Source organism: Amblyraja radiata, chromosome 22 (assembly GCF_010909765.2).
Source record: "Amblyraja radiata isolate CabotCenter1 chromosome 22, sAmbRad1.1.pri, whole genome shotgun sequence".
NCBI lineage: Eukaryota > Metazoa > Chordata > Chondrichthyes > Rajiformes > Rajidae > Amblyraja > Amblyraja radiata.
Genome location: NC_045977.1, coordinates 43679825 through 43693481, shown reverse-complemented (window position 1 = coordinate 43693481; position 13657 = coordinate 43679825). Strand labels below are relative to the sequence as shown.

Sequence of the window (13657 nt, the reverse complement as noted above, 5' to 3'; positions counted from 1 at the left end):
TAGAATGGAGCGGCTGGGCTTGTATACTCTGGAATTTAGAAAGATGGGAGGGGATCTTATTGAAACATTATTAAGGGTTTGGACACGCTAGAGGCAGGAAACATGTTCCCGATGTTGGGGGAGTCCAGAACCAGGAGCCACAGTTTAAGAATAAGGGGTATTTAGAATGGAGATGAGGAAAAACTTTTTCACAGTGAGTGCGAATCAGTGGAATTCTCTGCCTCAGAGGGCGGTGGAGGCTGGTTCTTTGGATACTTTCAAGAGAAACCTAGACAGCAGAGTCAAGAGATATCGGTAAAAGGCAGGAACGGGGTACTGATTGTGGATGATCACATTGAATGGCGGTGCTGGCTCGAAAAGCTGAATGGCCTATTCCTGCACCTATTGTCTATAATTATCAAGCAAGTAAAGAAAAAGACAATGTATTTTTAGAGGTGCCGGCCTGGCACCAACTCACTCTGACTCTCCCGCAGCTCTGGGCCTGCACACACTCATGCCCACACACACGCCCACACACACTCATGCCCACACACACTCATGCCCACACACACACTCATGCACACACACACACACTCATGCCCACACACACACACTCCCACACACACACACACACTCCCAGACACACACTCCCACACACACACTCCCACACACACACACTCCCACACACACACACTCCCACACACACACACCCACTCCCACACACACCCACACACACACAAACACACTCCCACACACACACACTCCCACACACACACACTCCCACACACACACACCCACTCCCACACACTTTAACCAGATGTGATTTTTTTCTATTACAAATCTCAAATTGTGGCGTACAGATCCAAATAAATAAATGATGGCTCTTTGTCCCAAACATTATGGAAGGCACTGTAATGAATATTTCCTTCTATTACTGGCACTTACCTGGTAACATCAATATAATGAACATTGGTTTCCTCCTCCATTCCCATAGCAGCATTCCTTAGATAAGCCTGTAGAGAATCTATGAGCATTTGCAAATAAATCCCATCAGTTGTTTGTTCAATTATGCTATCCAGCTCATTCAGCATATTCTGCAAAGTATTCTCTCCTTTCATCAAACATCGGAGGGCTTCTGGAAAGATAATCTGTCTGAAGTTGGTGTTTAGCTCCTGTTAAAAATAGACAAAATAGTTCAAATATTATCAGAACACACACCTGAATCACGGAATGGTTACAGTGTGAAGGGAGGCCATTCAGCCCATTAACTCCATACCTGCTCTACAGAAGAGCAATCTAACTAGTCCCACTTTCTCTCTCATGGGCGTGTAGTCTTCCTGAATGCTATCTATAATGAAAGCTGCCTCCATTACCACCCAAGAAGATAAATCCAAATCTTTATTGCTGTGTAAACAAAATGCAGCACTTTTGATTGTTTTATGATTCATCTTCATTCTATGCCTCCTTGCACCTTGGCTATTATGAAGAAATTCTGATTTTTCAGCCGCGACAATACTTATCGATTGTAAATACCTCCATCAGATACGCTTACAACCTCCTCTATCCAGAATAAACTCAGCTTCTACAATCCACGGTGTCGCACAGTCAAAATCATTTAAGTAAATCTCTTTTGTAAAACCACCTCATCTTTGAAGGGAAAGCCCAGAACTAGACATAATTCTCCAGTATGAACAATAGAGTGTTTCAGTAAGGTTCATCATTATTTCCTTGTTTTTGTATGTTTTCAAACATTTCAACCTGCATTCTGGGGGATGCAAGGCTAGTTGGGTTCTGTCAATTGTCTTTAGCATGTTGACGAGTGCTAGAATCTTAGGATGTTGGAAGAATAATAAAAAGATATTTGTGAAAATGGATGCTTGATGGTTGGCATGGACTCAGTTGGTAAATGGGTCTGTTTCTATCTTGTATAACTACCACACTGTGTGTGTTCTAGTAACCTTTTCACAATTGTGTCCTTTAGTTTATATTCCCTCTTCTTATCCTTCTTACTGTAATGATCACATTCCTCTGGAATGGTGACCTCATTACAGGAAGGATGTGGACGTTTTGGAGAGGGTGCAGAAGAGCTTTACCAGAATGCTGCCTGGATCAGAGGATAGAAAAAAGAGACAGAACTGGAGTAACTCAGCTGGTCAAGCAGCATCTCTGTAGAATATGGACAGGAGATGTTTCAGGTCGGGCACCCTCTTCAGACTGATTGTGGTGGAGTGTGGGGAGGAAAGCTGGGAGAGGAGGGGCATGGCAAAGCCTGGCAAATGCTAGATGGATGCAGGTGAGGGGGGGGGGGGGCTTTGATAGGCAAATCTTTGCACAAAGGCCTGAGATGAAAAGACTAAAGGTTTGAGATAAGAAGAGGGGTTGCAAATCGTGAAATGAAGGGAAGGAATGTAGCTGGGAGTGGGTGAAAGTTCAGTTGGGGCACAGGAAGAGAGGGGTTGCATATTACCTACATTTGGAGAATTCGATGTTTATATCATTTGGTTGCAAGCTACCCAAGCAGAATACAGGGTGCTGTTTCGCCAGTTTACCTGTTACCTTACTCTGGCAATGGTTGAAGCCCAGGACAGTAAGTTCAGAATGGGAATGGGAAGAGGAGATAAAATGGTTGGTAACTATTAGATTAGAGCAATAAGAAGAAATTGGACAAACTTATTTGTTTTCTGTGAATGTTGAGGTTATGGGGAGATCCATCAGAAGTTTTTGTTTTACATGGAGAGTGGTAGGTGCCTGGGATGGGCTGCCAGGGAGTGGTGTTGGAGGCAGAGACGATAGTGGCATTTAAGAGGCTCTAGATAGGCACATGAATATACAGGTAATGGAGGGATATGGATCACATCAGGCAGCAGAGATTAGATGGCATCTGGTTCGGCAAGGACATGGTGGGCCAAAGGTGTACTGCACAGTTCTATGAAATGCATTCTGCTAACAATTCATTCCAACACTAACCTGGAGGGAAGTGTACACTCCATTAGCCAAATGAACTGCTTCTGATGCTTCACTAGGGTTTGGGATGTCAAGATCTTGTGGAACCAGTTGACACTGTTCAAGAAGTTGTACAAGGCAAGTGACATTGCCGCTCATACTACAGAGCTCTTCCAAAAACCAAGCACCATCTCTGGAAGTCAAATCAACCAGCTGCTCCCCAGCACTTGATGCAGCTCCCTCCATCATAAGGTTCCGCCTAAAACAACAAAACAGTTGGGTATACATGAGCTTTAAGATTTTAACCGCTGCACCGTTCACGACTGTTTCACACCCTTCATTTCACTCATCGCAACAGTTATGTATAGATCCAATTTCAAGTCAACTTCAGGCTCTTAAACCAGATATTTTACACTTTTCTTGGATCATTTTACATTTGTGGGAATAAAGGCGGCATTTGACAAAGCAGGAAGTTCGGATGATGAATTAATCCAATTAAAGCTCAAACTTTTATAATTATTAAATGTTAACTACCTGGTGCAGCAAGTAGCTACACATAGAACAAACAATACCTTGTTAATGTGCAAAGAGCAGAGATTATCACACTAGCCAGGCTTAAGGATCCTTCATCAGCATTTTCATGGAGAAAAACTTTGATGCAGCGCTCAATTTCCTTCAACTGTTCTTCACATACGGGCACCGTTACAGATTCCTGTTTCAGCCTCTCAACCTGCCTGATTAACCGACTGTTAACATCTGCTGCAAAACGCTGAAGAGTCATCTCAGTGGCTGTTATGAACTGACAGATTGTTGTAGGCTGCTGGGAAGCATATTGGACCTCATACCTAGAAAGGAAAGAGAAAGTTGCATGCATAAAAATTCCCAGCGATTTAATAGCAGATGGTAGCAGCTTTCAGGCTCATTGCCTAGAATTATGCTGCAGTGCATCTACCTGTCAAATCAATCTGCAAATATTCTGACAGATTTTGTCAATCATTCCCATTGGGAACTGGTTGCCAACTATCATTATATCGTGCGCAAATATGTGCTTTCAAGAGTATCTGTTCATCAAATTCTAAAAGCCACTTTTCTAAAAGCCACTTTTATAAACCTTTAACCAAACTATTCTGTATGTGGATCAAACGTCCCGTTCCCCCCAACACACACAATGAAAATCTCGATTTTTTTTTGTAAGTGAACGGGGTAGTTTATGTAAATAAGATCCCATTGTGACATCATACACTGTTAAGGGCAAGTGGGGACGCGGTTTAAATTTTTTTTACGCTTTAAATGTGAATAAATTGTAAAATAACATCAATCTGAACGAAACTTGATACAAACCACCACACCACATGACAATTGTGTGTAAGGTGGTCCAAAAATTGTACCGCTATCGTGTACCGTTTTGGTGTAATTGGAGGACATCACCGAATCAGAGATCACAGACACGCATGCATCGAAACAAACAAGATGAGAGTTTTAGTAATATACTAGACTAAGTGGGACCCGTTGGGTCCCAGCATCACACAGAAGGGCTGGTCCCCCAACGCAATATTCCACCTCTCCACCAATTCCAATATTAGTGGCCATTGAGGGGTGGGGGGGCTTTCTGGAGCGCTAGTATGGGTGTTGTGGGCTAACGGGACTGGTTTCCAGAGGGCTAGTATGGACATAGTATGGCGGCTCAGTCACTCAAGCCTGTTGTGCTGGCAGCTCACTCACTCATGGCTGGTGGGCTGGCAGTTGACTCACAGCTATTCCTTGAAATTCCATTTCAAGCAGAGTGCCAGGCCACCAAATTCAAGTGCAGTTTCTTACCACTTCAAGCAGGGTGCAAGGCCACTAAAGGCAGCGAGTCGTGACCTCTCCCTCCTCCATCTTGCAGAGACTGAGCCACGCCCACACTTCTGGGTTTTATAGTCCCTCCCCGCCTCCCACCAGAAGAGGTGTGGCCTTAATGGCGTGATTGACAGGAGAGAGAATCTCAACATTTTTTAAACACTAATAACTCTTTTATTTTTCATCAATGGGAAAAATCCTCGGCACCTGATGAGCGGAGGGGGACTCTGAGTAAGATGGCCAAAAATCACAGCCATACGTGGTAGTGTTTTTTCTAAAATCAAACAGGAAGTGGTCAGGATTAGACTTTTAATTATATAGAAAGCAAGGCAACTTTAATTAGGCAAGGCAACTTTAATCAGGCAACACAGCTTTAGCATTGCCAAACCAAAGGCAGCACAGCTTTAGCATTTCCAAACCAAAGGCAACACAGCATTAGCATTTCCAAACCAAAGGCAACACAGCTTTAGCATTTCCAAAGCAAAGGCAACACAGCTTTAGCATTTCCAAACTATATTTTCAAACCACATTAAGGGCACCGACAGGACAGTAAAACCACTCAGTTTAGTAGACATGTGTTCAGTGTTATTCACAGCTCAGACTGAGAGACGCGACCCCCTCGCTCCCCCATCTTGCACAGACAGACTGAGGCACTCAACACTTCCGGGTTTTATAGTCCCTCCGGAAGGGGCATGGCCTTCAGGAGAGAGAATCTCAACATTTTTTAAACACTAATAACTCTTTTATTTTTCATCAATGGGAAAAATCCTCGTCCTGCACGACTCTGAGTAAGATGGCCAAAAATCACAGCCGTTAGTGGCAGTGTTTTTTCTAAAATCAATATATGCAGAACAGGAAGTGGTCAAGATCAGACTTTTAGTAATATAGATATAGATGAACAAAGTTTATCACGAATGACGACAACTATCTATTTATCCATAAGTTCATAAGTCTATAATGATTTGACCAAAACTTGGCTTTACTGTGGTCAGCCCATTCACACTTCTATTCCATGTTGAGTGGCTACAAGAGTTTATTTACGAGTAAACTCGATACAATATCTAATAAAAAGGAACTGCAGATTCTGGTTTATACCAAAGATAGTCATGAAATGGTGGAGTAACTCAATGGGCCATTTAGTAACTCAATGGGTTAGGCAGCATACTTGAAGATAATGGACAGACTGAAACGTCACATCCATTTTCCCCCAAGGATGCTGCCTGACCCAGTTGGAGTAGATTTAGAATAGAATAGAATAGAATAGTTTCTTTATTGTCATTGTAACATGAACCATGTACAACAAAATTAAAAAATGTCAGCCAGTCAGTGCACCATTCAAACATTTCTAAAAGCTAACGATACATACAAGGTAAAATATTAAAAAAAAGATAAACAACTAAAATAAATATCATGAAAATAGCACGCATAAACACCCAACCCTACATCCTTCTGTCGATTTCACAGTGTACCACAGTCCCTTAGTATGTATCGCCCCTGCGTTCCTTGGCGGCTACATTTAGCGCCTTTATAGCATTGGGGTAAAAACTGTTTTTAAGTCTGTTTGTCCTTGTAGATCTGTACCGTCTGCCTGACGGCAACAGTTCAAACAGGGAGTGTCCGGGGTGGGAAATGTCCTTTATAATACTCTGGGATTTTTTGATGCAGCGGGAACTGTGTAGGTCCTCCAAGGTAAGGAGAGGGCAGCCGACAATCCTCTGGGCGTTGTCAAAGGCCATTCAGCCTTGTCTTCTCTGCCATTCAATCATGGCTGATCTCTGCCTCCCAATCCCATTTTCCTGCCTTCTCCCCATAACCCTTGACACCCATTCTAATCAAGAATTTGTCTATCTCTGCCTTAAAAATATCCACTGACTTGGCCTCCACAGATCCCATAGATTCACCACCATCTGACCCGCTGAATTACTACAGCATTTTGTGTCTATCAATCTAATTTCCATTTAGTTCACACCATAGTTCACATTGTACGTACTTTCGATACAGTTCCTGGCAGTGTTCCACTGTCATGTCACAAATCAGTTCTTCCATCCATGTTTTCCACTGCTCCATTCTATGCTTTTGAAAAACAGCCTTGGGGTACTGCAGAGCTACAGCAGCGTAGCTATGAAGCTGCTCCAGACAGCCACGCAAGATGGTACGACGTTGCTGCAGCAATGCTCCAACCTCTCCTTCCAGCTGTTCACACTGGCTGATCAGGTGCGTCTGACCAGCATTCTGAAGGAATGTTGTAGCTGGGACATAGCTTGGAGCACCTATATTAAAATATAATGAGGGCAGAGGGGAATGAGGGATCACAGCTAAATGGTCAAGGCAGAAAAATGTACTTTATATTGAGCAATAGGTAAAGCAGCTTAAAATGTACCTGCAGTTGCTCATGCAGATTTTACATTTATAATAATGAGGAAATGATACCCAGTCTAGTATTTATTTTTATTTTAGATCAACATCACATACAAAAACAATGTAAGCTCTGTCCTGGGAAACAGAATCTAGTTTGTTACTAGAATCAAGTACCGTTGTTCATATTGCGCTCTGTTTATACATTTATATATATTTATATTCAGAACATTTTTCAGGTTACATGCTTTTGTATATGTACAAAACCTGCGAGGTTATTAACAACAGAAACGCACAGAACCGCAGTAAAACTCCACTAATCTGCTATCCAATTATTCAAAGAGCCTGATGGTTTGGCATCTGGCCCACGAGGTGCCATTTCCATGCACCCTTCTGCTCAATGGGACCCTGGGTATCGCTCTTCTTTAAAACTTACTGGGATCACAGGAACATTTATACTATCATGTAATGTCAAAATAAATTAGAAGTATATTGGTAATGGAATAACATCCAATGGTGCGAAAATACGTTGCCAGATAGTCCAGAGCTTCACTATATCACATGCAGAGTAGAAAATCTAATGCTGTAATTTACTTGAGTGATGGCGGATGTGAATTAGCGTTATATTCCGGCTCACTCAAATATAACTAACTATGGGCTTCATGATCTTTCTCTATTATGCAAAGCTCAAGTTTATTTGAAATATTTTTTCACGTGAACTAAGTTCAATGGAGGTTTGTCAGTGAAAGGCCATTACCCAAGTCCAGAGGTGTACTGATATCCTGAAGCAGATTTGCAAGCTGTGTAGCTTCCAGACTTGAAAAGGCAGCCTGATATTGTGTAATCCACTGTTCAAAGTCATTCAGTTTCACCTGAATAGCATCCTGTACAGCCAGTTGTTGAGACTGAAGCTGAGTATGTTCTGAATATCTGAATGGAAAATAAGGTTGTATTATAGATAGTCAATATTCAATTTTACACTATTTTTATGATTCTGCCACAGTTGCCAACAGCATCATATTGAAACATTAAAATATTACAGGACATTTTAATAAAACTGCATTAATTCGTTCTCCCTGTATCATGTTGGAAAATAGAAACAATGCATAAGTACAATGTACAATGCAGGTTGCTTCAGTTCAGTGGAAGGATGGTAATAAATGTATCAGGACCATACCATTTTTTCCCACCACTAACAGACATGATTAAAAGGATACCTTACTCGTAAATGAATGGACAAAAACTAGGTATGTTACAAAACTCACCTTCAGCGGCGCTGCAGTTCTGCCACTTGCCGCGTGCGCGACTTTGGCGCCTTTGGGGGGGGGGGGGGGGGGCGGGGTTAAAATGCGGTTTTTCTCCTGCCTGTCCTGGATACATTTTCTCGGGCTGCTAGCTAATGCTGAAGAATTGTTCCGACTGCCGTTCTGTGAACATTTTTTTTTAAATCGCGGACAATTTCAGCTCTGGAGTAAAATAATAATCCGCTTCTAACATCAACGCCGACAACGGGACGGATCTCCCTTACGGGGCAGCTAAAGGTAAGCCGTTTATTTTACATATAAACGTGCTCCTTAGGATTACCTTAACCCAAATTTTACGTTGCGAAAAGGTTAGGGTTAGGGTTAGGGTTAGGGTTGATTTAGGCCCCATACGAACCGGCAGCATTTTTCCTGCCGATATGGGGTTTAAATTCACCGCAACCGCAACGTTCCAATCGATCGCGTTCCACAAAATCCCACTCGCAAGATGATTAAAATGGCCATTAATTTACGGGAATTAAACACTAAATTCCTTCCATTTGGCCTATAAATTCATGACAATGAGATTTAAAAATCATGTTATATTGTGAATTCTTGTGTGGATGTTATTTGGACACTTAGGCTATTTAAAAATGTTAATCTTTTCTTAAGAAATGGATAGATGTTTAGATCTAGTAATTGAATTTTGTAATTAGCTACAATTAGGTAATTAACTAATTATATGCTTTAATTTCAGGTCATCCAAGTAAGATTGTTTCATAGGTACACAAAATTGCTGGGGAAACTCAGCGGGTGCAGCAGCATCTATGGAGCGAAGGAAATAGGCGACGTTTCGGGCCGAAACCCTTCTTCAGACTTCTCCGCCAATTCCGCCACCTCCAACGTGACCCCACCACTCGCCACATCTTCCCATCTCCCCCCATGTCTGCCTTCCGCAAAGACCGCTCCCTCCGCAACTCCCTCGTCAATTCTTCCCTTCCCTCCCGCACCACCCCCTCCCCGGGCACTTTCCGTTGCAACCGCAAGAAATGCAACACCTGTCCCTTCACCTCCCCCCTCGACTCCATCCAAGGTCCCAAGCAGTCGTTCCAGGTGCGACAAAGGTTCACCTGTATCTCCTCCAACCTCATCTACTGCATCCGCTGCTCTAGATGTCAGCTGATTTACATCGGTGAGACCAAGCGTAGGTTGGGCGATCGTTTCGCCGAACACCTCCGCTCAGTCCGCAATAACCTACCTGACCTCCCGGTGGCTCAGCACTTCAACTCCCCCTCCCATTCCCAATCCGACCTCTCTGTCCTGGGTCTCCTCCATTGCCAGAGTGAGCAACAGCGGAAATTGGAGGAACAGCACCTCATATTCCGTCTGGGGACCTTGCGTCCTTATGGCATTAACATAGAATTCTCCCAATTTGGCTAGCCCTTGCTGTCTCCTCCCCTTCCTTAACCCTCTAGCTGTCTCCTCCCACCCTCCCATCCGCCCGCCCTCGGGCTCCTCCTCCTCCTCCCCTTTTCCTTCTTTCTTTCCCCCACCCCCCATCAGTCTGAAGAAGGGTTTCGGCCCGAAACGTCGCACTATTTCCTTCGCTCCATAGATGCTGCTGCACCCGCTGAGTTTCCCCAGCAATTTTGTGTACCTTCGATATTCCAGCATCTGCAGTTCCCTTTTGAACAAGATTGTTTCATATTTGTTTCAGAATGCTTCAATCTATAATAACTGAAAATTTCTTTCAGTTCTCTTAAATTTTAAGAAAGTTATGGGCTTTTGGCTGTCCTTGATCATAGCTTTTGTGTTAAGTCAATGGAAAAGCAATAGCGAACAAGATGCTAATTTCCGAGTATGAAAATGGCCATAACTTTAATACTGAAGATATGAAAGTGAATTAGGTGTCAAATTAAACTTCTTTTTATGCTTTATCTAATGGGATGAATTGCAGAATTGATTTTAAAATCTCAAAATTTTGTGACCTTGCTACAAAAACAACGGCAGTTCCAACAGACAATGGCACAGTACCGCAACTAGTAGTGCTGCTGCCTCAGCACCAGGAACACAGGTTCGATCCTGACCTCGGCTGCTGTCTGTTTGGAGTTTGCTAGTTCCCTGTAGCCACATGGGTTTCCTCTGGTCCCCCCCCCCCCCACATACAGTACCTCACCTGAACCTACCTCAACCTCTCTGTTCCCCTCTTATCCCGGCCCTCACCCTGCTGTGTTTTCACCATTCTCCTCCCGACCTCCCTCTTTCGAATGCAGAACAATCAGTCATCCAAAAAGGCCTTACCTGTGTACTCCTATGTCCACACCTTTAGGGCCCACCATGAGGTAGAGCCCTTCCATTGCCTCCGCCTCTCACCCCTTTTCTATGGTCAGGTGTCCTCGCAATCTGGTGATGACCCCTTCTGCCGTCTTCCCTTCCTTTTCAACCCCTTCCTTTTCAACTCCCCCTGCCGACTCTCTCTGGACCTTATTATTTCCAACTGCCAGTGCGACATCAACTATCCTGACCTCTAATCCCCCTTGCTCACACCAATCTCAGCCCCTCTGAATGCACAGCTCTCAACAACCCCAACATTGTTAGTAAACCTGCCCATAAGGAAGGTGCCATTGTAAACTGGCAGACCGACCTCAACCTGCTGAGGCCAGCTTTCAGACACTCCTTATACCTACCTCTTGACATCAGGCCATCATCTCAGTGACCATTTCTAATCTCATTGCCTCTGCCAATTTTCGCACAGCCTCCAACCTTAGTTCCCCAGCCCGCACTGCCCGCTTCTCTTTTTCCTCCCCAAAATCCACAAACAGGACTGACCTGGCAGACCCAATGCCTCTGCCTAATTCTGTCCCACTAAACTCATCTCCACATGCCTTCGGCCCAAAAAGTTGCCTATTTCCTTCGCTCCATAGATGCTGCCGCACCCGCTGAGTTTATCCAGCATTTTTGTCTACCCTCCTTCCCCCACCCCTCTCCAGTCCTTTCCCACCTACCTCGGAGACACCTCACACGTCCTTCAATTCTTCAATAACTTTCAATTTCTAGTCTCCCATCACCTCATCTTTTCCATGAACAACCAGTCCCTTTACACCTCCATTCCCCACGAGGTAAGTCTCTGGGCCTTCCAGTTATTCCTCGAACAGAGATCCAATTAATTGCCCTCTACTATCACTCTTCTCCGCCTGTCGGAACTTAACCTTACCCTAAACTTCTCCTTTGATTTCTCTCACTTTCTCCATGTTAAAGGTGTAGCCATAAGCCCCTGCTCTGCCTGACTTTATCGGTAACATCAAACAGACCTTGGTTTAGCCGTACACTGTCACTATCCTCCAACACTTTCACCACTAATCGGTGCCTCATTCACCCGTACAGAACTCATTATTTCATTAACTTCACTACTAACTTCTACCCTTCCTTCAAATTCTCCTGGACTGTCTCTGAAACCTCTCCCCCTTTTCTAGATCTCCATCATAGGGTACAGACTATCGACTAACATCTACAAACCTACTGCCTCCCACAGTTAATTGGACTACACCACCTCTCCCCCTAGCTCTAAGATGTTATCTCCCACTCTCAATTTCTCTGTCTCTGCTGCATCCCAAGATGAGGCCTTCCATTCCAGGAAACCTGGATGTCCTCTTTAATAAATGTTGTTTCCCCTCTGCTATCACAGATGGATCCCTCACGTTTGCTAACCATCTTAATTCCCCTTCCCACACCGACACTTCTGGCCTGGGCCTCTTCCATTGCCAGCGTGAGGCCAAGCTCAAATTGGAGGAACAACACTCAATATTCCGCTTGACTAACTTACAACCCAATGTAATAAATAACAAATTTGCCAATTTTAGGCAACTTCTAACCTGGACACACCTATTCTTCCCCTTGCTTCCACCTACATTCGTTCCTCTGGCAATTTACATGAATGAATACGTTTATTGGCCAAGTATGTATATAGCTCTTCAAAAGTCTACTATCAATTCCACTGTCTTAAGAGCAATGAGCTCCAGGTTGTTACGAAGGCACCAGGACGCCAGCTGTGTCACTTTCTGTCTGTAGGCAGATTCCTACCCATCTTGGATCGGTCCAATCAGGACTGTGTCTTCTGTCTCCCACCTTTTGTTTTAATATCTGGCCTTTGTCCAATCAAAACCCCTCACCTGTGTTTACCCGTTATCTGCTAGGCTTTGTCCTGGTCCTCCTCTTTCCCCCCTCTCCCCCTCCCCTCCCCCCCATCCTCCCCCCCCCCCCCCCTCCCCACCACAACTCGAAATATCACCTATCCTGAGTTACTCCAACACTTTGTGTCCTTTTTTGTAAGCTAGCATCTAGCATCTTATTTTCTACATGTTACAGTCAATGTGAGGTAAATCTTAGCAGTTACCAGGAAACAGTGTGAAACAAATTAACAAGGTGATTAAATACATACCTTTGTTCTAAGGTAAGAGCAGGATGATCAGAGATATTTTCAGCTCCTTCCAGAAATTCTATTTCCTGCAGCAGTTTTCCCTGGAGCTTCTCCACTTTGGTCAAATGCTCTTGGAGATTCAGATAATCCTCCAGGCTTGTATCAAGTTTAGGAATAACTGCCAGCATGTCATCCCTGTTTTTAAACCAAGTCACCTTAGGTGTGAGGGATAGAAGGAAAGAGAAGTTTGTATTAAAAAAACTAGTTCAGGCCAAAAAACTTTCATCATATAACACTGATTGTAATGAATGATATACCAGGTAATGACCATAAACCTTTTTCTTTCACAGGTAGTGCACGAGTAACTGGAGATTTCCAATATTTTGCGTGTTTATTTCAATATTGTAGTATTTTTAGTTTTAGTTTCTTATAGTCACGTTTACCGAGGTACAGTGAAAACATTTTGTTTGCGTGCTATCAATTTGTCCACAGTACACAAATATTTTCAGGTTTTTCAAATTTCCAACATCTTCTATGGTTTGATTTTGCAAGATAATTACAGGTTAATTGCAGGATCGCTGATCAGTGGGTGGAAGTTAGTGGAGTGGCGATTACTATGGAGAAGGTGCTGGGAAAACTAAAAGGTCTCAGGGTGGATAAGTCACTTGGACTGGATGGACTGCAACCCAGGGTTCTGAAGGAGGTGGCCTCAGAGATTGTGGAGGCATTAGTTGTGATATTTCAAGAATCACTAGAGTTAGGAGTGATTCTTGAAGACAGGAAAATTGCAAATATCATCCTGCTGTACAAGGGAGTAAAGCAGAAGAGCAAAGACTATAGGCCAATTAGCCTGACTTGTGGTTGGTACGATGTTAGTCAGTAA

At 43.6% G+C, this 13657-nt stretch overlaps 1 protein-coding gene across 1 annotated transcript in view; it reads right to left on the bottom strand.

Moving 5' to 3' along the window:
* The window catches only part of smg1 (SMG1 nonsense mediated mRNA decay associated PI3K related kinase), a 153093-nt gene that overhangs the window by 40160 nt on the left and 99276 nt on the right, over positions 1 to 13657 (bottom strand). The window contains exons 46-51 of the mRNA XM_033041229.1: positions 12796 to 12989; positions 7874 to 8046; positions 6752 to 7031; positions 3495 to 3767; positions 2947 to 3181; positions 925 to 1151 (exon numbers count right to left, since the gene is read on the bottom strand). Of these exons, the coding sequence (XP_032897120.1) occupies positions 925 to 1151; positions 2947 to 3181; positions 3495 to 3767; positions 6752 to 7031; positions 7874 to 8046; positions 12796 to 12989 (1382 nt within the window). The remainder of the gene's footprint in view (positions 1 to 924; positions 1152 to 2946; positions 3182 to 3494; positions 3768 to 6751; positions 7032 to 7873; positions 8047 to 12795; positions 12990 to 13657) is intronic.